Source organism: Neomonachus schauinslandi, chromosome 11 (assembly GCF_002201575.2).
Source record: "Neomonachus schauinslandi chromosome 11, ASM220157v2, whole genome shotgun sequence".
Lineage (NCBI taxonomy): Eukaryota > Metazoa > Chordata > Mammalia > Carnivora > Phocidae > Neomonachus > Neomonachus schauinslandi.
Genome location: NC_058413.1, coordinates 8046229 through 8068855, shown reverse-complemented (window position 1 = coordinate 8068855; position 22627 = coordinate 8046229). Strand labels below are relative to the sequence as shown.

At 54.2% G+C, this 22627-nt stretch overlaps 2 protein-coding genes across 4 annotated transcripts; one reads left to right on the top strand and one right to left on the bottom strand.

Annotated features, from left to right (window-relative positions):
• The first annotated feature begins 2102 nt into the window (after nt 1–2102).
• Nucleotides 2103–20499, top strand: FERMT3 (FERM domain containing kindlin 3). The gene is made up of 15 exons (XM_021684967.2): nt 2103–2238; nt 2735–2995; nt 5817–6050; nt 6251–6370; nt 6482–6650; nt 6886–6988; nt 17388–17495; nt 17661–17795; nt 17883–17932; nt 18038–18162; nt 18393–18499; nt 18585–18818; nt 19173–19297; nt 19745–19886; nt 20014–20499. The coding sequence occupies exons 2-15, from the start codon at nt 2836–2838 to the stop codon at nt 20191–20193; spliced, it is 1992 nt and encodes a 663-aa protein (XP_021540642.2). The 5' UTR covers nt 2103–2238; nt 2735–2835; the 3' UTR covers nt 20194–20499.
• Nucleotides 20495–22446, bottom strand: TRPT1 (tRNA phosphotransferase 1). Of its 3 annotated transcripts, none has more exons than XM_021684969.1 (7): nt 22372–22446; nt 22161–22242; nt 21471–21646; nt 21212–21386; nt 20958–21014; nt 20772–20882; nt 20495–20642 (listed from the first exon to the last, which is right to left on the bottom strand). In XM_021684969.1, exons 1-7 carry the CDS (start codon nt 22444–22446, stop codon nt 20548–20550), a joined length of 771 nt encoding a protein of 256 aa, XP_021540644.1. In that variant the 3' UTR covers nt 20495–20547. The 3 variants fall into 3 exon arrangements, with proteins under 3 accessions (XP_021540644.1, XP_021540643.1, XP_021540645.1); XM_021684968.1 differs by having other exon boundaries at nt 21477–21646; XM_021684970.1 differs by lacking the exon at nt 20772–20882 and having other exon boundaries at nt 21477–21646.
• Between the last annotated feature and the right edge of the window lie 181 nt (nt 22447–22627).

Here is a 22627-nt window from a genome sequence, read left to right as displayed (position 1 = left end):
GCCTTCTGACCCTAACTCCAGAGGTTCAGGTCAACATTCTGGCGCTTCCCACATAGTTCATCACACTCTCATCTCAGAACCAGAAACCAGCTAAATGGAGGGAACACTGGGTCCCACCCAAGAACAAAAACGTTTCCTATTGGTAGTGTTCAGATCTCTCGGGAGACCATCTCTGTCAGCTGCTCTATGATAGTGTTAGTCTTTAAAGAACTCGCTGCTCTCAAGGCACCTGGGAGAATCGGTTGGTTGGTCATCCGACTCTCGGTTTTGGCTCAGGTCACAGTCTCAGGGTTGTGGGATTGAGCCTCTCGTCAGGCTCCATGCTCAGTGGGGAATCCGGGTTCTTTCTGCGCATGCATGTTACCTCTCTCTCAAATCTTAAAAAAAAAAAAAAACAACCACTCACTTCTCACACTTGGCTCTTTGCTCAGAGGAGGTTCCTCTGCACCTTCAAATCCGGGTTCATCCCGCAACAGCTGCCTCCACTGAGCCGCCTAAAGTTCAACCCCAGCATCAAAGTCCTGTACCCGAGGTGCTCGGTGGGGGTACTGTGTCTGCCCTGGCCCCCTGTCATTTGGCCCCACTGTCACCAGAAAAGGTCGATGATGACATTGCCAAGGCAGCCAGTGATTGGAAGGGCCTGAGAATGACAAACTTGAGGACAGGCCCAGATCCAGGCGGGACCTGTTGCTGCTGTCCCGATAAGCAGAGCCTCAAGGAACCCCCAAGAGACGGAAGCAGAAAAACATTAAACCCAGTCCAAATTATCACTTTTGATTTATCAACATTGCCTGACAGATACAGCACCAGTCTCGAGCTAGAGAGTTCTCTGGAACCATTAAAGAGGTCCTGGAGACTGCCCAGTCCGTGGGCTGTGGTGCAGCAGGGTGCCCAGCTGGTTGAGAACTACCAAGGAACATCCTTCAATAAAGGATCATTTGACAACCCAAAAAACCCCTCACGGCTCAACTGAAAGCTTTCTAATTACACTTGGACATGGTTGCAGCAAGCTATTTCTAAAACCCTGGACTGCTGGGGTGGGAGTAAAACTTCCTCTTTTGCTCCAGCAGCGCAGCTTTCTGAGCTAGGAAGCTGCTGAGGCCAGCAACTGGCTGTACTTCCTGCCGCCTTGACTTTGCATAAGCTGGCTTTCCCGGGGGAATCTTCCGCCGGCCCCTTCCTCTCTCTGGGCAGCAAGGTCAGAAATCCTCATCTCCACGGGCCATTCTGCTGCTCTTGGGTGCAACTGACAGTCTTCAGGCTCTATTCCCTCCGGCCCCAAAAGGATTCTCTCTGGGAAGCCTCGATTCCTGCCAGGAGCCAGCAGGGAGCATCAGGCCTCTGCTCTACCAAAGCTGACCTCCCAGTGCAGGCGATGGGACCCTCCAGGGTCACATTTGCGTAGGGACTTGACGGGCGTGACCCTTGGGTTACTCGGGGTGAGCCAGAATGTCACACGGAGGGACAGAGGGGAGGCGGCAGGTTGGAAGCCTTAAGCCCTGGAGGCGTGGGGCTGGGAGGTTGTGAATGACCAGGGGCCAATTCTGGTTCAGCTGTTGCCTCGGGCGGCTCGAAGGTTTACGTGTTTGGAAATAGAGGCCCTAAGGAAACACTTAAGGAAGCTGTTTGCCTCGGGGTCTTCTTCAAGGATCTACTTGTTGGTGATAAGGGACCTCCCGGGCTGGAGCTCCCTTGAACTTCCAGCTTCCTGAATCACCTGGATCCTATCCTTTCAGCTGCACGGCTCTTCCTCCCGACAGCACAGTGACGTGCCATGGCCCAAAGCCCCGCGCACCCCCCAACTCTGTGACAGGCTGGAGATGGGAGGTGACTTCCTCCTTGGGACTCTGGGTGTAGAGAACATGAGTTGGTGACTTCCCTAGTTCGAACTGAGCTGCTTCCCTCCAGACGAGGGGGCGCTCTGTGTGGTGGTGGGACCCCGGCCGGCTCCTCCCTTGCTTCCTGTGCTCCCCCGGGAACAAAGGTGGGGCTACAAACGGGAGCCCTGGGCAGCCTGCTGGCAGTTCGCTTCCTGCACCCAGCGTGGGCCCTCCCTGGGGAGGGGCTGAGCCCGCCCTGCTCATGATAAGGCTCAAGGGCTCCCTCCGAAGAAAGCTCCAAAGAGAAAGCAAAGGGGGAAGGAAGCACTCACTGAGCTGCAGGTGTTTAGACTGAGGCCAGGAGTGGCTGACACTCCAACCCCTCCGCACCTGCAGCCCCCAAACCCTTACAGGCAAGGTAAGCTGGGGCGGCGGCTGAAGGCCCAACCACCTTGTCCTCACCCTCCTGCAGCCCCTCTGCCCTGCATGCCTCTCTCCATGCGGCACCTTCGACTTCTCACGGCCCTAGAGAGGCCTTGGCTGGCTTGGGATGTCTGGATCCGGGCTTTGGGCCAGGAGAGGGAGTATTTTCTGATTTGGGTCCCCCACCATTTCCAGGGTGGGCAGCTGCCAGTGTGGGTTTGGGGGTGAAATGTGGGCTGGGGAGGCAGATGGAGGTTGTGCCAGGCTCTGGCATCAAGCTGGGTGATCTTGAGCGAGCCCATTTCTCACTCTTTCCGGGCCTCGGTCTTCCTGTCTGTAAGATGGGAGTGGGTTGGACAGCCCCGTGCAGCTAGACCACCGGAAATGGTGAGAGGGCCTGAGGTTTGCCTGGACCAGCTCAGCGCCCGTGTCTCGCTGCTACCGTGACATCCTGGCCCACCGGCATGCTCTCTGCTCCCCTGCCTGTCCAGGTCACCACAGGGCCACTTCTACTTGAACGTGGGCAGCCTACAAGGCCCGGGCCCCCTGCCCTCCGTGCCTCCTTCCCAGCCTCCGGAGAGCCGCCACAGCCATGGCGGGGATGAAGACGGCCACCGGCGACTACATCGACTCGTCCTGGGAGCTGCGGGTGTTCGTGGGAGAGGAGGACCCAGAGGCCGAGTCTGTCACCCTCCGGGTCACGGGGGAGTCGCACATCGGCGGGGTGCTCCTGAAGGTCGTGGAGGAGATTAGTGAGTGTCCCACTGCCCGCGCTGCTGACCTCAGCACCACGGGGCGGCTGTAACTGGGTCCGCGGGCACTTCCCGGCCGCCCAATGGGCCGTACTCGATAACTCCGCCACAGTGACTCAGGCACCCGCTTAATCATTTGGTTCCAAAACAGACATTTCCCCAACTTCCCCTCCCTCCCGCAGTCTTCCTCCTCTTCCTCCCACTCCAGCTGGTTCTGCTGAGTCCCCAAGAAGTCTGTTCACCCACTTCTGGGGGCAGGAGGGGCCTGGCCCGGGCCAAGGCAGAGGCTATATTCGAGGTCTTGGGGGAGAGCAGGGGACCTGGGGGCTGGCTGCCATACCGTGTCCCCGGGCCGGAAGCCCTCCACAGGCTGGTGACGGGCCTAGCCTGGGTAGGAAGGCCCTGCGCCCACAGGAAGTTACAGCAGAACAGCCTGTGGCGTCAGGCGTGGAGAGGAGCAGGGCTAGTGACATGGGGGCTTCCCATCCCCTTTCCCTGCCGGGGGTCGGTGCTGCCTCTTCCTGGGAGGGTGGCAGGCACACCCCGATAGGCAGAGCCGGGGGGCCTCTGGGTCCTGGGCCATCTGCAGGCTTCCTCAGAGCCAGCCAACCCACCACGTGCAGCCTGGTAGGCAGGTTGGCTGGCTTGTGGACAGACGGGGCCCCGGGAGAGCCTGGCCACAGGCCTGAGGTAGTGAAGGAGCTTCCAACAGGCAGGGCCCGAGGAGGCTGTGAAAGCAGAAGTGGGAAACAGAGGGTCCCTCAGGAGACTGGGTGTCAGGCCAAGCTGCAGACAGGCCTGGGCTGAGCTAGAGCAGAGGGGGTGAAGAGACGGGGCCCCAAGGGAAGACCTGGTTGGCTCCAGGGCAGGGCACACGAGCCGTGCAAGAGGCCTAAATAAAGAGTCAGTTAGAGCTGATCCCCCAACCCGCTGCTGGGTCCCCCCAGGAGTAAGTCCCTTCAGCTCCTGTCCCCTGCAGTGGGGACACTGTCCCTACCCTTCCTAATCCCGCTCATTCCTGAGTATATCAGATGTCGACTGAGGCTCCATCAAGCCAGACCCCACGTTATACCAGCCCCTGCCTTCGTGGAGTATGGCCAGGCGAGTGAGGCGGACCCTCCACTCCCAGCACGGGGCTGAACGCCAGCCTCAGCGCAGGGGGAGAGAGCACAGGGCCTGCAGCCAGAGGGGCTGCCCGCAGCCGGGACGGGGAGACTCCCTAGGAGAGTCCCGAGAGGGGCCCCGGCATGCGGGGGGCAAGGTGTGATGTTGGCGCACGGGGGTGTTCTGAACTAGGGCCTCCAGGCCAGGGAGAACAAGAAAAGAGATTGGGGTGGCGGCCATTAGGAGTTGAGACTACTGGAGGTGGGAACGGCCACCGAAGGGTCTTCAACCACTTACATCTAGACCGGCCCCTCGGGGAGGGGCGGGCTGGAGGCAGGGAGACAAGTCCTCCAATGGCGGGCAGTGAGGACAGACAAGAGGGTGGATTTTGGAGTTGAGATTGGCATCGATGAAACGTGGTGGCTACACTTGGAAAGGATAGTGCTCAGGCCTGACAGGGAAGTCCTGTCGCCCAGCCCCCAGATGCCCTGCAGAGGAGCCAGCAAGGAGGGAGAAGGGCCTCCGTCCAGGGTCAGGCAGAACGAGTTTCCCGCGTGCCTTGGGGGCTGGAAGTAGGAGTTACTGCATTTCTGTCCCAGAGGCAGGCACGTGGCCTGGTAAACATGTCTCTGGAGCTACTGAAGCCGGTGAGCATGTCCTTTTGCCCCTGGCATGTGGGTTTCTGGCCCGGGGCCCAGGGCAGGGCCTGGTCCTGAGGTATGGTGTGTTTGGGGATGGAAGCAGGAAGATGAGGCCGTGGACCAGGCAGGACCCCTGGGAAGAGGCCAGGGTGGCAGAGGAAGGGAATCGGAACCAGGGAAGGATAGGAGCAGGCCAGGAGAAGGGGCCAAGGAGGACAAAACAGGAGCCAAATGTCAAGAGGAGATGGGGGGTGGGTGCCGCAAAGCCAGAACAGAGTGAGGGCAGCGGCTCCAAGGACTCTGAGAGGTTGGCCAGATTGAGCCAGAGAATCTCTTGCGTTTGGCACCTCCAGTGACATTAGGGAGGGAGGAGGGGGGAGGGCAGCAAGAGACAGACCACTGGCGGGGAAGGGCTTTGCACACTCTAGAGAGTTGGTCCAGCCTTTGTCTTTGTGCTCACCATACACCAGCCCGCACTCCTGGACGGAGACGTGTCATCTGTCACTAGCTGCAGTGCGAGAGCAGTGTTCGTGGTTCGGACTGAATCCTCACTCGTGGGCGTTAACCTTCCACAGACACTGGAACAGGCGAGGTTCCATGTCCACAGGGTTGGGATGATTACTGACATCTCACGAACTACAAAACCGAGGCCCTGAGAGCTGAAGGCCTTGGCCAAGGGCACAGAACGTGTAACCGAGAAACGTTTCTGGAGGGCCTGCTGTGACCGGCACAGCCCCAGGGCCCCAACAGAGCCTCGGCCTCCCGGGATCCCGGGAAAGCCGGGGAGAGGCCAGTTAGCCAGGAATTAGGGGCGGTGCTGTTCGGGGCAGCCCATGGGCCGGGGTGCTTGAGGTGGAGGCACTTGGATTCTGGGTGGGGGACTCCCCTGGGGAGAGATGCTGCGACTGAGCCCCGCAGAATGAGCAGGGTGAGCCAGCAGAGAGCCTTCCTGCCGTGACCTCAGTCCTTGACCCCGAGCCAACCCAGCCTAGCCCGCGCTGGCCTTGGCTGGTGCTCAGCACCGGGGGCCGGGCCCTCTGGGGCTGACGTGCCCCTGCTTCCCCGTGGCCCCACAGAGCGCAAGCAGGACTGGTCGGACCACGCCATTTGGTGGGAGCAGAAAAGACAATGGCTGCTGCAGACACACTGGACACTGGACAAGTATGGCATCCTGGCCGACGCCCGCCTCTTCTTCGGGCCCCAGCACCGGCCCATCATCCTGCGGCTGCCTAACCGCCGGGCCCTGCGCCTGCGAGCCAGCTTCTCCCAGCCCCTCTTCCAGGCCGTGGCCGCCATCTGCCGCCTCATCAGTGAGTCCCCTGCGGGTCCACGCTCTCCCAGCCCGGCCAGGGTCTCCCCACGTTACTGGCCCAGCCATTGTCACGTGGGCCTTGCATCCTGTCCCCGATCCGGCCTGCAGGGCTGTGACCTGCCCCAGAGTACCCGGGAGGCGGGCAGGAAGGTTCCAGGGCAGGACCCCGGCCCCTGCTGAGGTCCCAGCTCCCCTCAGGTATCCGGCACCCTGAGGAGCTGTCTCTGCTCCGGGCTCCTGAGAAGAAGGAGAAGAAGAAGAAGGAGAAGGAGCCGGAAGAGGAGTTGTATGACTTGACCAAGGTCGTCCTGGCTGGGGGTGAGCACACGCTGGGCAGGCCAGGGGCTGGGCGCTGGCACCGGGCCCCCCAAGCCCCCACCCGCGGCCGGGGCTGGGGGCTGGGCCTGTCTAATCCTGTCCCACGCTTAGGCGTGGCACCTGCATTGTTCCGGGGGATGCCAGCCCACTTCTCAGACAGCGCCCATACCGAAGCCTGCTACCACATGCTGAGCCGGCCGCAGCCGCCGCCGGACCCCCTCTTGCTCCAGCGCCTGCCTCGGCCCAGTTCCCTGTTGGACAAGACCCAGCTCCACAACAGGTGGTCTGCCTGCCTGCTCTGCAGACTGGGGCCCTGTCCCCTTGGGTCTGGGCTCCCGCTGCCAGGGCCCACGCCCTCCCCTGTACCCTTACCCCAAATCCATACCTCCTGTTTCCAGGCCTTTCTTAAATGTGTGCTTGCCCTTGATCAAGGCCCCCCCCCCCCGCCCAGCCCCCTGCCACGCCCCAGCACTGTACCTGTGTCACCCCTGACCTCTGCCCATGCTATGGCCCAGGTGGCTGGACTCCTCGCGGTGCCTCATGCAGCAGGGGATCAAGGCCGGGGACATGCTCTGGCTGCGCTTTAAGTACTACAGCTTCTTCGACCTGGATCCCAAGGTGGGCTGGGACAGGGGACAGCGGGGGTCTGGGTCAGTGAGACATGGGGACTTAGGGTCAGGGGTCTGGGTCTCGGAACGTGAGAGACTAGCAGGGCATCTGTCCATCTATCCATTGCCTCATCTGCACTCCTGTTTCTTAACTCCACCACTGTCTGGGCAGTGTAGACAAGGGCAGGCGCCCCTAGGAAGCCTGCTCAGGTGGGAGATGCCTCCCACCTAGACTCAGAGAAGGCTTCCTGGAAGGGGTGACACTGGGATCTGCAGGTTTGGGGTGGGCGAGGGATGAGGTTTGCAGGCAGGGGCTGTGTGCATCTCTCCCTCCCTGCCTACCGTCCCTCCTGGCAATCAATCCATGGGCTCCATGCAGCCCTCTCAGAAACCATCAGACCCCACAGGCGCTCCCTCGCCTGTGACCCTTTTCTCTCCCCCCTTTACTGCAAAACTTCTAAATGCCATTGTTTACCAAATCCTTGGAATCTAGTGTCCTTGCTCCCCAGAATCCTGCCCCCTGTTTCCAGGTCTTTTATGTGGGTGCTCCCGGACTCCCTCTCTCTCCTCAGCCAGATTTATCCTGGCATCTTCTGTCCCCATCCACACACAGGAAGGACACCTGCTGAGGTGACCATGCCTGCATGCTCTCTGTCCCCTGCTCTCTTCCCTCCTGCTTCTTACTAGGCCACTTGTGACCCCCACAAGCTTGGGGGGGTCTCCAGATGCCTGGTCCAGGCTCCCCCCACTCTTCCTCCTGTCTCCACAGCCTCTGGGGGTTGGCAAACCCAGAAGGCCCTCCCCAGCCATCCTTATCCCCTTGCCCGTTATAGCTCCCAAGTATGTAATCTCTAGTGCAGACCTTCTCCCCTGAGCTCTAGACTTGAGTGTCCAGGTGGCCCGGCTCTGCTCACGCATCTAACAGGCATCTCAGACTCCTGCCTGAACCGGAAGTCGTGATCCCCACCCTGCGCAGCACATCCTCCCACCTTTCATGGATTCATTGCAAAAGCTTTCATGGATTCGTTGCTTACGCCATTCTGGATCCTTCCCTTTCCTTCCTACCTCATCCATCTATCCATCTCTGTGCCCTGTTCATCCTCCCTTGAACTAAAATTCCAAACCACCCATTCTTCTCTGTCTTTTCATCTGTCCATCTGTCCGGGGGCCAGCCCATGTCATGTTGCTTAGCACACGCCTCCTAATGCCCCTCTCTCCCCTCTTGGCCTCTCCAAGCTCCACACCACATCTGGAATGAACAGACACGAGGTCATGTCACTCCTGTGGCTGCCTGTGGCCCCAGCTGCCGAGCCCCCAGGCCCCTGCCTGATCGGGTCCCTGCCCATCTGCCCCCCCTCCCTCTCTTCCCCCTCGGCCCCTTCCTCTCCCGCGGACTTTATTGTCCCCATCCCCAGCTCTTCCTGCCTTACTTTGGGTTGAGTGGTTTTCATGATTCCATTTTATCTCCTTTATATTAATTTATTAGCTATACTTTAAAAAAATGGTTTTGGTGGTTGCTTTAGGGGCTCTAGCACACGCACGCTATTACCACCCAGTAATACTCTAGCGCTTCTGCGTGAGAAACTTCCAACAGGGCACTTGCGTTTCCCCCCTCGGCCTCTACATTCCTGTTATCACACACTTCAATTCTGCAGGTGTCAAAACCCTCAAGACACTGTCATTCTTGTTGCTGTCATTATTCTTACCACGGCTGTATTGAGAAATAATTCATATACCATATCATCTGCCCATTTAAATGGACAACCCAATGGTTTTTAGTACGTTCACAGAGTTGGGCAACCATCAGCACAATCAGTTTTAAAACATTTTCATCACCCCGAAAAGAAAATCATACCCATCAACAGTCATTCCCCATTTATCCCTTACCCACAGAGCCCCAGACAACTCCTAATCTCCTTTCTGTCTCTATAGATTTGCCCATCCTGGACATTTCCTATAAATGTGATCATACAGTGTTTGGCTTTTTGTGTCTGGTTTCTTGCCCTTGGCATTATGTTTTCCTATTTCAGCATGTTTCAGGGTTTCATTCCTTTTTACTGCAAAGTAGGATATCATTGTAGGGATATACCACATTTTATTGATCCATTCAGCAATTAATAGACATTTGGTTTCCATCTCCCCACCCACGTGTTGGCTATTATGAATAAGGCTGCTATGAATACTCATGTACAAGTTTTTGAGTGGTCATATCTTTTCATTTCTCTTAGTGTAGACCTAGGAATAGAATTGTTGAATCATTATCACTATTACTTTTACTTTAACCCGTCAATCATTTTTTTGGTGGAACTTTTTGTTTTGAAATAACTGGAGATTCCCAGGCAGTTGTAAGAAATAATTCACAGAAGGTGCCTGGCTGCCTCAGTGGGTAGAGCATGCGACTCTCACACTCAACATTTCCTGTGCTCTTTATTCCCGCGTATAGATCCGCATTTCCAGCTGGTCTCATTTTCTGTCTGACCTGAAGGACTTCCTTTAACATTTCTTGTGGTGCTCATCTACTGGTGATGATTCTTTCAGCTTTTGTATGTCTGAATCAGTCATTATTTTACCTTTGATTTTGAAAGATGTTTTAACTCGGTGTAGAATTCTTGGGTGACGGTTTGTTTCTTATGGTACTTTATTTACTTATTTTTAAGATTTTATTTATTTATTTGAGAGAGCGTGTGTGCAAGAGAGAGAGTGCACAAGTCAGGGGAGAGTGGCAAAGGGTGAGGGAGAAGCAGACTCCCCACTGAGCAGGGAACCCAACACATGGGGCTCGATCCCTGGACCCTGGGATCATGACCTGAGCCAAAGGCAGACGCTTAACTGACTGAGCCACCCAGGAGCCCCATCACTGGTTCTAAACAGTGTGATTATCATATGCCTTGGTTCTCTTCAGGTTTTTCATGCTTAGGGTTCAGTGAGCTTCTTGAATCTGTGAGTTGATAGTTTGCATCAAATTTGGAAAATTTGGGGTTGTTATTTTTTCAGGTTTTTTTTCCCCTCCCTCCCTTGATGGGATTCCAACTGCATTAACTATTAGACTGCTTAGCATCATCCCACAGCTCACTGATGCTCTGTTCGTTTCTTTTTTTAGGTCGTTTTTCCAGTCTTATTTTTCTGTGTTGCATATTGAGTAGGTCTCTTGCTCTGTCTTCAAGTTTACTAATCTTTCTTCTGCCGTGTCAAATCTGCCATGGATTTCATGCCTACAAGTTTAACTGTGACCTTTTTAATAGTTTCCATGGCTCTCCTTAAAATTCTCCTGTCTCTCTACCTGTTGAACACACATGATGTATTTGTAGTAACTCTTCATGTTTTTATCTACTAATTCTGTATCTAGTGATTCTTTTCTTGATTTGTTTCTATAGACACTCCCCTCGTTATGACTTGTATTTTTCTGCTTGTTTTCATGCCTGGTCATTTTCCCCCCTTTATTTTTGGGGGAGAGAGAACATGAGCAGGGTGAGGGGCAGAAGGAGAAGAGGCTTTCTGCTGAGCAGGGAGCCCAATGCAGGGCTCGATCCCGAGACTCCGAGATGATGACTTGAGCCGAAGGCAGATGCTTTTTTTTTTTTTTTTAAGATTTTATTTATTTATTTGACAGAAAGACAGCGAGAGAGGGAACACAAGCAGGGGAGTAGGAGAGGGAGAAGCGGACTTCCCACTGAGCAGAGACCCCAATGTGGGGCTCGATCCCAGGACCCTGGGATCATGGCCTGAACCAAAGGCAGACGGTTAAGGACTGATCCACCCAGGCACCCCCCCGAAGGCAGATGCTTAACCGACTGAGCCACCTAGGTGCCCCTTGTTGTTGTTTTCTTTTTGTACCTGATCATTTTTTATCTGATGCCAGACAGACACTACAAATTTTATATTCTTGGGTGCTAGATTTTTTTTCTATAGTCCTTTAAGTATTTTTAAACCTTGTTTAGGGATGAAGTTAAACTACTTGGAGACAGTTTGATCCTTCCAAGGCTTGCCTTGAATGTTAATTAGGCAGGACAAAAGCATCCTCTAATATAGGGCTAATTTACCCCATTACTGAGGCAATTGCCTTCAGAGGACTCTATCTAATGTGCCATGCATCATGAGGCTTCTCTAATCTGGCTTTTGGGAGTGTGAACTATTTCCACCCTTAAGTGAGCTCTGGTAAATGTTCCATCTGCTCCTTTCAAGTTTTGTTTTGTTTTTGTTTTTGTTTTTTATCAGCCTTGGGTAGTTTCCTTACACACATACACTGATCAGTGCTTAGCTAAAGACTCAAGAAGAGCCCTCTGCTGATCTCCAGAGCTTTCTCTCTGTGCAGCTCTCTCCTCTACAGGACTCTGTCCTGTGAATTCTAGCTGCCTTGGACTCACCAAATGCTCAACTACATTTCTTAACTTGGGGAATATACTGGGTTCTATTTGGGGTCCCCTTCCCTGTGCAACTCTCTCTGGGCAACAAGCTGGGGCAATTAGGATTCACCATGTTTGTTTCCCTTCTGTCAGGGATCACTGTTCTGTATGGTCTCTTGTCCAATATCTAAAAACCACTGGGTCTTTGTTGCTCTCTTTGTTTTTTGTGTGTGGTTTTTTTTTTTTTTTTTTAAGATTTTATTTATTTATTTGACAGAGACAGAGACAGCGAGAGCAGGAACACAAGCAGGGGGAGTGGGAGAGGGAGAAGCAGGCCTCCTGCTGAGCCGGGAGCCCGATGCGGGACTCGATCCCAGGACCCTGGGATCATGACCTGAGCCGAAGGCAGTCACTTAACCAACTGAGCCACCCAGGTGCCCCTGTGTGTGTTTTTTTTTTAAGATTTTATTTTTAAGCAATCTCTGCACCCAACATGGGGCTTGAACTTATAACCGCGAGATCAAGAGTTGCATGTTCTACCAACTGAGCCAGCCAGGTGCCCCTGTTGTCTTTGTTTTCAAAATGAAAATTTAGGGGCGCCTGGGTGGCTCAGTCATTAAGCATCTGCCTTCAGCTTGGGTCATGATCCCGGGGTCCTGGGATTGAGCCCCACATCGGGCTCCCTGCTTTGTGGGAAGCCTCTTCTCCCTCTCCCACTCCCTCTGCTTGTGTTCCCTCTCTCGCTGTGTCTCTCTCTGTCAAATTAAAAAAAAAAATGAAAATTTAAAAACAAAATTTTCTTTTTTAATATTCTTCTTTTAAGTTTTTATTTATTTATTTAAGTAATCTCTACACCCAACATGGGGCTCAAACTTATGACCCCAAGATCAAGAGTTGCATGCTCTTCTGACTGAGCCAGCCAGGCACCCCAAAATTTTCTTAATAGTTCACAATTGCTAGATTTTATTTACTTATTTTTCTATTAATTGTGCACAATTAGAAGAGAGACCCCCAAAAGATACTCTTGTAAGATACTCTCTATGTGGCTATGGCTTCTCCTTTGGGGTCTTCACAGTGATGAAGTGGGAAGTTCCATAGCCAAGCCCCTCGAACATTGCAGCCCAACCACAAAACTCTTTTCAAACTGGTGGATTGCTTTAGGATATCAGTCAGTGTTATCTTTTTTGTGGAACCATAGAAGGTAGCACTCTAGACCCACTGTGCAACTGTTGTCCTTGAACTGCTATTCTCTATTTCCTGGGAATCCCTCTATTGGACTTCTTGGTTCCTGAATCTCATGTGTTCCTCTGTTGACTAACTCCTTCATTTGGATGAAACATATATTTCAATAGCTTCCCCTAAAATGGTAAGTGATTTGAAATCCTGCATGTCTGAAAAGGTCACTGTTCTACCCTCACTCAGATGATAGTTTGGCTAGGTATAGAATTCTAGGTTGGAAATATTTTTCTGCCAAATCTGAAGCCACCTTCCCATTGTCCTCTGGATCCCAGTGGTTCTATTAAGGAGTCTAATGCCATTTTGTTTTCAATCCTTCCATGTGAGACCTTTTTATTTTTTCTTGGAGAGGGAGAGGAGATGTCAGAAGCTTTTAGAATCTTCTCCTTATCTCATGATGCTTTAAAATCTCTCAATACTATGTCCTAGTATGGATCTTTCTTCATTGATTGGCCTGCACACTTGCTGAGCCCTTTCAGATGAGGAACTTGAGTCTTTCAGTTTTGGAGAAATGTCCTAACCAATCTCTTTAATCATTTCCTCCCCATCACTTTTCTGTTCCTTTCTTCTGGAAGTAGATATTAGACCCCCTAGACTGCTTCTTCAAAGAAAAAACATAGACATTTATCTTGTCTTTCTCATGTCTTTTTTTTTTTTTTTTTAAGATTTTTTATTTTTAAGTAATCTCTACACCCAGTGTGGGGCTCAAACTCACAATTCCAAGATCAAATGTTGCACGCTCCACCGACTGAGCCAGCCAGGCACCCCTTGTCTTTCTCATTTCTAAGTTTGTTGTCTTTTTGTTTTACTTTCTGGACAGGGCTTTGACTTATCTTTCAAATGATCTATTGAACTTTTAATTTCTGCAACTGTATTTTTTTTTAAGTTCTAAGACCTTTTATTTTCTGGTGTTCCTTTGTAAGTTTGTTGGTTGGTTGGTTAGTAGAACATACATTTAGAAAAATGTACAAGTGTATCCAACACATCAAGCAGCAGGATTTCACCAGCCCCCAGAAGCCCCTTTCATACCCCTTCCAGTCAGTATCTCCCTTGGGGGAGGCAATAATGTTAATTCTAACACCACAGATAGTTTAGCCTGTGCTTGAAATCTACATAAATGAAATCACACAGTCTGTACTCTTCTGTGCCTGGCTTTTTTCACTCAGCATTATGCTTGTATGATTCATCCACAGTGCATACAGTTGTAGCTTATTCTTTCTCATTGGTGTGTGACATTCCATTATGTCAATATACCATAATTAATTTTCCATTCTACTGTTAATGGGCATTGCACAGTTTCCAGATTGGTACCATTATGAATAAAGATGCTATGAACATTCCAATAATGTCTTTTGGTGAACATATGTACACATTTCTGTAAGGTATGTGCCCAGAGGTGGAATTGCTGGTTACAGGGCAGCTTTGGTTTAACTGTAACAGGTAGCTGTTAAGCAGCTTTCCAAAGTGGTTGTACCAAAGTTACACCCCCATCAGCAGTGTCCAAAAATTTAGCTTGTTCCACAGCTTCACTGGTGCTTGGTGTTTCCTATCGTTTCCATGGTAGCCATTCTGGTAGGTGTGTAATGGTATCTCAGAGGGTTTTTTGTTTATTGCAGCCATCACTGCAATCAAGTTTTAGAACATTTCATCACCCCAGAAGGTTCTCTAGTGCCCATTTGCAATCGTTCCTCCTCCCACATATAACCCCAGACAATCACTGATATGCCTTTTATGTGGCTTTCAGATTTCTCTGATGACTAATCAGGTTGACCCTTTTTCATGGGGCTACTAGCCATTTGGATATCCTCTTTTGTGAAGTTTCTGCTCAACTTCTTTGCCAATTGTTAATATTGAGCTGCTTGTCTTTCATATTGCTTTATAGGAGTTCTTTATATATTCTGTATATGGGTAGTACTTTGTCAGATAAATATATTGTGATTATAGTTTCCCACCCTGTGCTTTTCCTTTTCATTCTCTTAATGGTTTATTTTGATAAAAAGAAGTTCCTAATTTTTAATATAATCTGACTTCTATTTTTAAATATTTTTTCTTTTATGATGAATATCTTTTGTGTCCTGTTAAAAAAATCTTTTTTATTCCAAGATCACAAAGATGCAACTTTTCTCTAAAAGCTTTATTGTTTTAACTTTCATGTTTAGATCTGCAATCCAGCTGGTGCTGATATTTGTATGTGGTGTGAGGTAGGGGAACAAAACAATTAAAAAAAAAATGCGGGTAACCAATAGACACAGTATCATTTATTGAAAACAGCAACCTTTCCCCAGTGACTGCGGGGTCACCTTTGTCATAAGTCAGGTGAATATAAGTGTATGGTCTCTCTCTGACTCTCTGGTTCCATTCATCAATTTGTCTCTCTTCACCAATGCCACACAACCCTAATTAGTATACCTTTATAATTATGTTCTTTTTTTATTTTTTTTTTTTTAAAGATTTTATTTATTTATTTGAGACAGAGAGAATGAGAGACAGAGAGCATGAGAGGGAGGAGGGTCAGAGGGAGAAGCAGACTCCCTGCCGAGCAGGGAGCCCGATGCGGGACTCGATCCCGGGACTCCAGGATCATGACCTGAGCCGAAGGCAGTCGCTTAACCAACTGAGCCACCCAGGCGCCCTATGTTCTTTTTTTAACACAGCATCCCGTTCTTGTGTTATGGGTACAGCATTTTGTCTCCCTAAAGATTTTGCCTGGTTGAAGTTTTCTTCTGCTCCCTACTCTCTTGGTTTCCTCCAAGCTCTGTCTTTTTTCTTGGTCTCTGTAGTTTCTGCCACAGCTGTCCTTACACTGGGGTAATCCTTGCCTGCCCTTTCATATTGAGAGGCAAGACTCTAGGAAGCCACTGAAAACCCTGAGTGGATGAATAGGGCTTAGCAGTTTGGGGGCTTCCTGGGGGTGCTGGGGTAGGCATGTTATCACTCTTTGTGGGGGTTTTCTCTTTGGCTCATCAGTTTCTCAGCAGTGAACCCTCTGATCTCCCGACTGGGAAAAGAAGGCTCACTGTCAAAGTCTTGGGTGACAAGTGAGGAAGGGCTAGGGGTGTCCCACCTTTCACAATGTCAACCTTCTCTCAGTTCACCTGTTTCGAGCACAGTGCACCCCCTCACCCAGCTGTGCCTAGAGTACCAAATGCAGGGGTGCCTCTGACTCACCATCTCCAGGGAGTAAATCTCCGGCTTCTGCCAGGTGCCTGGCTGTCACTTGGCTGCAGGGAGTGGGGGATGCCTGCTCCTTTTATACACCTTCGATAGTCATTTCAGCCCATCCTCACCTCTCAGCCAGAGAATCCCAGTCCAGAACCTGTCAGGGGCTGCCACACACACTGGATGCCTTTATCCAGATCTGTGTTCTTTTTGCTGTTTGTTTCCTGACTATTTTCTTTTTTTTTTTTTAAGATTTTATTTATTTGGGGTGCCTGAGTGGCTCAGTCGTTAAGCGTCTGCCTTCGGCTCAGGTCATGATCCCAGGGTCCTGGGATCGAGCCCCGCATCGGGCTCCCTGCTCTGCGGGAAGCCTGCTTCTCCCTCTCCCACTCCCTCGGCTTGTGTTCCCTCTTTCGCTGTGTCTCTATCTGTCAAATAAATAAAAAAAGATTTTATTTATTTATTTGACAGAGAGAGAGAGAGAGAGCACAAGTAGGCAAAGAGGCAAGCAGTGGGAGAGGGAGAAGCAGGCTCCCGGCAGAGCAAGGAGCCCGATGCGGGGCTCGATCCCAGGACCCTGGGACCATGACCCAAGCCGAAGGCAGACGCTTAACGAGTGAGCCACCCAGGCGCCCCTGTTTCCTGACTATTTTCAAAACTCATTCATGCCTTTACCTCAGAACGAGAGAGGGTTTGAAAGAGCAAGAGATCCCAGCTCTCTCTCGCTGTAACTCAGTTCCCGTTCATGTTTCTGCTTTCCATCTGCCAAAATGTTGTCAGCATCCCTCACCTGCCGTAGTTCCTGCTCTCTTCTTTGTCTTTTTGTGTTTACCCTTTTTATGCCTTTGCTATCAATGTTGGTGGGTTTCAGAGGGAGCACAGGCTTGGTCTTCTGTGGGTAACTGGGATCCCCCTTTGAGCTTCGCACTCCCTGTTCCTTTTCTCTGGAATGTTCTTCCTATCACTCTTCCCTTTAGTGGCCCATTGCCATCCTTCAGGTCTCAGGGCAGTCTGTTGCCTCCTCAAGGAAGACTTCCTGGAATGCTTCCTTATGTGGAGTAGCTCCCTGCACCCCAGCTCCATTCTCTCTCATCGCCATCATCCTTGGGGTGTCCTTGCCTGAGGGTGTGAGTGAATGGCCCCATGGAAGCTATTTCCTTTATTTATTGCTTTTTTTTTTTTAGATTTATTTATTTGACAGAGAGAGAGGGAACACAAGCAGGGGGAGTGGGAGAGGGAGAAGCAGGCTTCCCGCTGAGCAGGGAGCCCGATGTGGGGCTCGATCCCAGGACCCTGGGAACATGACCCGAGCTGAAGGCAGACGCCCCAAGACTGAGCCACCCAGGCGCCCCTTATTTATTGCTTTTATCGCAGTCTTGAATCATCTCACTTACTGACTGATTGGTTTGCTCAGTCCCCCTTCTGCCCCGACAAGTGCACAGCAGACATACAGTCCACCTCTGTACAAAAAGTCTTACAGGGAAAAAGGTGTCATTTGTCTGGGCGGCCGTAAGGCTGGCGTTGGGGTCTGCTGCCCAGGTGGGGCCATGAGCTGAGCTTGTCACTGCACAAAGGCAGGGCTGGTGGCTGAGGCTCACGGGGTCCAGGAACACAGGGAGCTCAGGGCCATTGGCACCCGACTGAACCCAGCCTCCCCCACCCCTGCTGCAGACAGACCCGGTGCGGCTGACCCAGCTGTATGAGCAGGCTCGGTGGGACCTGCTGCTGGAGGAGACCGACTGCACTGAGGAGGAGATGATGGTGTTCGCAGCCCTGCAGGTGTCCGGCGGGCCGGGGGAGCTGGGGGGGGTGGTAGGGCGCAGGCTGAGCCCAGGGCAGGGAGGGTCTGCCAAGGTGGGGCCCCATCTTTGGGAAGCCCCACTTGGGGTGCTGTGGGCTAGTGGGCCACCCACTTAGCCCTCCCTGGCCACGCACCCCACCCAGTACCACATCAACAAGCTGTCCCAGAGCGGGGAGGTGGGCGAACCAACTGGCACAGACCGGGGGCTGGACGACCTGGATGCAGCCCTGAACAACCTGGAGGTGAAGCTGGAGGGGTCGGCATCCACAGATGTGCTGGTGAGGAGGGGCTCTGGTCAGGGGTTGGTGTTGCGGTCAGGGTCAAGTGTGGGGATCTGGTCCCCCTCTGACTCCTCTTCTCTGCAGGACAACCTCACCACCATCCCGGAACTCAAGGACCATCTCCGGATCTTCCGGTGAGTTTGGGCCCAGCGTTGGCAGCCCCGCTGGAGGGGCCCAGTGTGGAGAGAGCCCAGGAGGGAGCGAGGCAGCCTGTCACAAAACTCCTGCCTCACCCTCAGGCCCCGGAAGCTAACCCTAAAGGGGTACCGCCAGCACTGGGTGGTGTTCAAGGAGACCACCCTGTCCTACTACAAGAGCCAGGATGAGGCCCCGGGGGACCCCATTCAGCAGCTCAACCTCAAGGGTGAGTGAGGGTGGCCTGGCCAGGACAGGGACAAGGGCAGGAGCAGGCTGGGGGCCTACCCGGCCCCCCTGTGGGCTGGGAGTTGAAAGCTCTCACCTCCGTTTCCCCCCGGGGGCAGGAGAAGACACCCTGTGTGCCGAGGCATTATGCTGGGCTGGCATCGGCCCAGGGACCTCTCGGGCAGGGCCCCCCCTTCCCAGCCTCCTACCCACCCCTTCATCTCCCTCTAGGCTGCGAGGTGGTCCCCGATGTCAATGTCTCAGGCCAGAAGTTCTGCATCAAACTCCTAGTACCCTCCCCTGAGGGCATGAGTGAGATCTACCTGCGGTGCCAGGATGTAAGTCAGGGCCAGGCTGAGGCTGGAGTGGGCAGGGGGACAGGGGGGCCGGGGGCTGAACCAGAGCCTGTTCCTCACCCCCCAGGAGAAGCAGTACGCCCACTGGATGGCCGGCTGCCGACTGGCATCTAAGGGCCGCACCATGGCGGACAGCAGCTACACCAGCGAAGTGCAGGCCATTCTGGCCTTCCTCAGCCTGCAGCGGACAGGGGGCGGGGGCTCAGGCAACCACCCCCAGGGCCCTGACGCCTCTGCCGAGGGCCTCAACCCCTACGGCCTTGTTGCCCCCCGCTTCCAGCGGAAGTTCAAGGCCAAGCAGGTGCCGGAGGAAGCGGGTGGTGGGTAGGACCACGGCGTTTACCTGGCCACCCTTGGCCCCTGGATCGCCACAGAGCCTTCCTTTAGAAAGCCACGTGCTCACTCATGCCTTCTCCTTCTCCTACCCATGTCCTTGAGACTGAGCACGCCGGTGCCCACCCTCTGGGAGAGGTCACTGCCGGCTTCCAATTCAGGGCCTGGCTCAGCTCCTACCTGCGGAGTGGTGAGAGGGTGCAGGCCACGGCCCCACACCGGGCCGCACCCCTGCTCCGGGCTCAGCATCCTGTCTCCCTGGTGGGGACGGGCAGGGGGACTCAGGGGCTTTGAGGGCCCCTCACCTGATGTGGTCCCACAGCTCACCCCCCGGATCCTGGAAGCCCACCAGAACGTGGCCCAGCTTTCGCTGTCCGAGGCCCAGCTGCGCTTCATCCAGGCCTGGCAGTCCCTGCCCGACTTTGGCATCTCCTATGTGGTGGTCAGGTACGGCCCCGCCGCAGCCCGCTCTGCCCCGGCCGGCACCCGAAGCCTCCCTTCCCGCCATCCTGCGCCCCTGCAGCAAACACCAGAGTGAGGGATCAGGCCCGCAGGGCGGCGGACCCGTCCCGCTGGAGGCCGCCGTTCGCGGCTGTGCCGGGGGCTGCCCTCTGCCCCTTCCCAAGCCTGCAAAGATAGAGCCAACCAACAGTGAGGATGCTACCAAAAAAAGTTGTCAGTGAAAGGCATGCACACTTTGCCTGAGGCTGCCAAGTGCTATTGTAATGGTTTTAGCAGTTAACCCACATTTCCCAGCTGAGGAACTTGAGGCCCGGAGACGCCAGCTGACATGGCACAGCTTGCCCGGACACGTGGCCCCAGGCTCTCCGGGTGGGCTCTGGGGCCGTGCAGGGCGGGGCTCTGACTCACACTCTCTCCCGCCCCGGGGACTAGGTTCAAGGGCAGCAGGAAGGATGAGATCCTGGGCATCGCCAACAACAGACTGATCCGCATCGACTTGGCCGTGGGCGACGTGGTCAAGACCTGGCGCTTCAACAACATGCGCCAGTGGAATGTCAACTGGGACATCCGGCAGGTGGGCCAAGGGTAAGGGCCGGGGTGGGGGCAGGCTCCAGGGGACCCCGGCCAGGCCCAGCCAGGGCAGGACTGGGGCTGCTCTCCTCCCCCTCCCCGACCAGCCCCTCTGACTGCCCGCTCTGCAGGTGGCCATCGAGTTTGATGAGCACATCAACGTGGCCTTCAGCTGCGTGTCGGCCAGCTGCCGCATCGTGCACGAGTACATCGGGGGCTACATTTTCTTGTCGACGCGGGAGCGGGCCCGCGGAGAAGAGCTGGACGAGGATCTCTTCCTGCAGCTCACAGGAGGCCATGAGGCCTTCTGAGGCCTGTCTTAGCGCCCCCACTTTGCTCACTACCTGCTATGGTCACGCCTAAGCCCACACCCTCTCCAGACATGCACCGAGCTGGGCACATTCACCTGCTGTCCCTGGTTTTGTGCAGACCAGGGACCTAACCAGGCCGGACTCTGCCATCTCCCAGGCTAGGGAGGGTGGGTTACGAGCTCGTACAATGCCCGCCCTTCCCTTGTCCGAGTGGCCAGGACCAACACCACTGACCCAGCTAGAGTTCCTGAGCACATGAGGACAACTGGCTGTAGCTACGGGATGATGATAATTCATGGTTTCAAACTGGAGCTTCTTTTTTGTTATCTTTTTACATTTTTAAAAATAAATATTTTATTGTTGGATCATCCTTCTTCCTCTGGAGCTGTACTTGGGGTCACTCTGACACTCCGCCTCCTCTTCATTACCAGCCAAGGAGAGGGACTTTCCTGAGATAGAGACAAGAGGTTAGGGAAAGGGAGACAGAAGTCAGCCTGGGGCTAGGAGCCGGGAGGGAGGAGAGGGCGGAGGGCACAGGCTCCAGGCACCGCGAACAGGAGGAGGGTGGTGGTTCTCACGGGTAGGGCGTAGCTGCAGGGCCTCCTTGAAGTACTTGGGAAGCAGGAAGCCATCAGCATTCCCTGGAGTCAGGATCACTCCATTGGCAGAGCGGAAGAAGGGGATTCCATCTGCAGACAAAGTCAGATTTGGGACTCCTGCCCTCTCTGAAGCCCTAGAGCAGTCCCCGCTGTGTCCAGGCTCACCTGCCAGGGCCCGGGGCCCGTCAATGAACACAGCCACTTCGCAATTTGGCCGCATGCCTGTGGAGACAGTTGGAGCTAGGGCCTGGGGCACTTGGGAGCTGGTCATCAAACCTGGGCAGGCTCAGCAGGAGGTCCTGGGCTCAGGGGCGGGGAAGGGGTTACTGTAGCATGCAGAGCATGGGGTGGCCTTGGACAAGAGAAGGTATGATCCTTGGAGAGGGACCTGGTAAGGACAGCTGGGGAGGGCCACTGACCACTGACGACACCAGGGTCCCCAGGCAGTCCCGGGGCCAGGTGGATATGGGTCCTTCCCCGGCAGGACAGACCCTTGAGCTGGATGGATGGCCAGTGCTGCCAGAATGTGCCATGGACAAGCCTTAGGGGCAAGGCCTGTGGGGTCTCCAGGGGCATCAGCTCCAACTCAGGTACCTGGGGTGGCGGGGGGAATGGACGGCAGTGAGACCCCCCTCACGGGCAGGGGTCCCACCTGGCTCTCCCACTGGTCCCCTTAGCGCCCACCTGCAGGGAGTGACCCTGATTGGCCCGGATGAGAAGGCCAGTGCCGGGCTCCCCTGGCTGCAGGGCAAACCGCTGCTTCCTGTTGGTGTCCACCACGCGCTGCACGTCTTCAGCCGAGAAGCTGTGGAACTGGGGCAGCTCCAGGAGGGCACACAGGGGCACGAAGCCATCTGCAGACAGGCAGGATGCTCAGGAGCTGAACTGGTTCTGGCCTGGGCCAGAGGTAACAGTGGGAGCCATAGGCAACCAGAACAGAGCCTGGGTGCGTGGCGGGGGTCACAGGGGTTTATCTGTAAGAGTCTCCCCTTTCTGAGCCTCCATTTCCTCAACTTACATGGGACTAGGATCTGCCTCGGGGAGGGTCACAAAGATAAAGTGTCCCTTTTTTAGCATAGTACCCTGCCCAGAATGGATACTCAGTAAACAGCAGTTACCCCAACAGCCCCCAGTACCCACTCTTAGGTAAGTGTCTATTGGGCCACTGCACCAGGGATATGGCCAGGCCTGGCCTCCCAGTTTGCTCTAGACAGGATACTGGGCTCTGGGCCTCGGTGCTCCCTGCACATGGAGGAGATGGGCCCTCCGTGCCATCCCCATGGGGCCATGGGGTAGGGCAGCACAGACAGGCTCACACTGCTCCCTCGCCGCCAACCACTCACCTCAGTCTTCAAGATTCTCACTTACCAGCCCTCATGGGAAGCCCCAGCTTCAAGGCCCCGTGCCGCAGGGCATAGGACAGAGCCTTGGACAGCTGCACATCTCGGTCCTGTAAGAGCCCAGAGGTGGTCCCGGGTCCACTCCCACCCCGCCAGCATATTCCAGGGAGCCAGGGCATCAAGTCCTCTTCCTCTACCCTCCCACCAAGAAAGTGGGGGTGAGGGTGGGGTGGGCGCACCTGTTCCCGGGGTCTGTGAGCCCTTCTACCCCTGGGTCCTGTGGTTTCCTGCCTCCTTCCTCCAGGGGAGTTCATGGCTAAGACCTGCGAGGAACAGTGATACGTGGGGACGGTTAAGGACCCTCTCATGCCCCCGTCCTGCCCAGCATGTCACAAAGCCTCAGGATGTGAGAGCTGGGAGGCGGATATCCTGCTCATTAAATTCACTTCCCGCCCCCAACTCCCTGATACAGATAGGGAAACTGAGGCCAGTAGG

Excerpts from the sequence above, each read along its gene's own strand:
- FERMT3 (XM_021684967.2), top strand. The coding sequence starts at position 2,836 with ATGGCGGGGATGAAGACGGCCACCGGCGACTACATCGACTCGTCCTGG. Across the intron at positions 6,051-6,250 it reads CGCCATCTGCCGCCTCATCA|GTATCCGGCACCCTGAGGAG; the intron begins GTGAGTCCCCTG and ends AGCTCCCCTCAG. Across the intron at positions 18,163-18,392 it reads TCAGCAGCTCAACCTCAAGG|GCTGCGAGGTGGTCCCCGAT; the intron begins GTGAGTGAGGGT and ends ATCTCCCTCTAG.
- TRPT1 (XM_021684969.1), bottom strand. The coding sequence starts at position 22,446 with ATGAACTCCCCTGGAGGAAGGAGGCAGGAAACCACAGGACCCAGGGGT. Across the intron at positions 20,883-20,957 it reads CGGGCCCCGGGCCCTGGCAG|ATGGAATCCCCTTCTTCCGC; the intron begins GTGAGCCTGGAC and ends CTTTGTCTGCAG. Across the intron at positions 20,643-20,771 it reads CCTGCAGCTACGCCCTACCC|GAAAGTCCCTCTCCTTGGCT; the intron begins GTGAGAACCACC and ends TCTCTATCTCAG.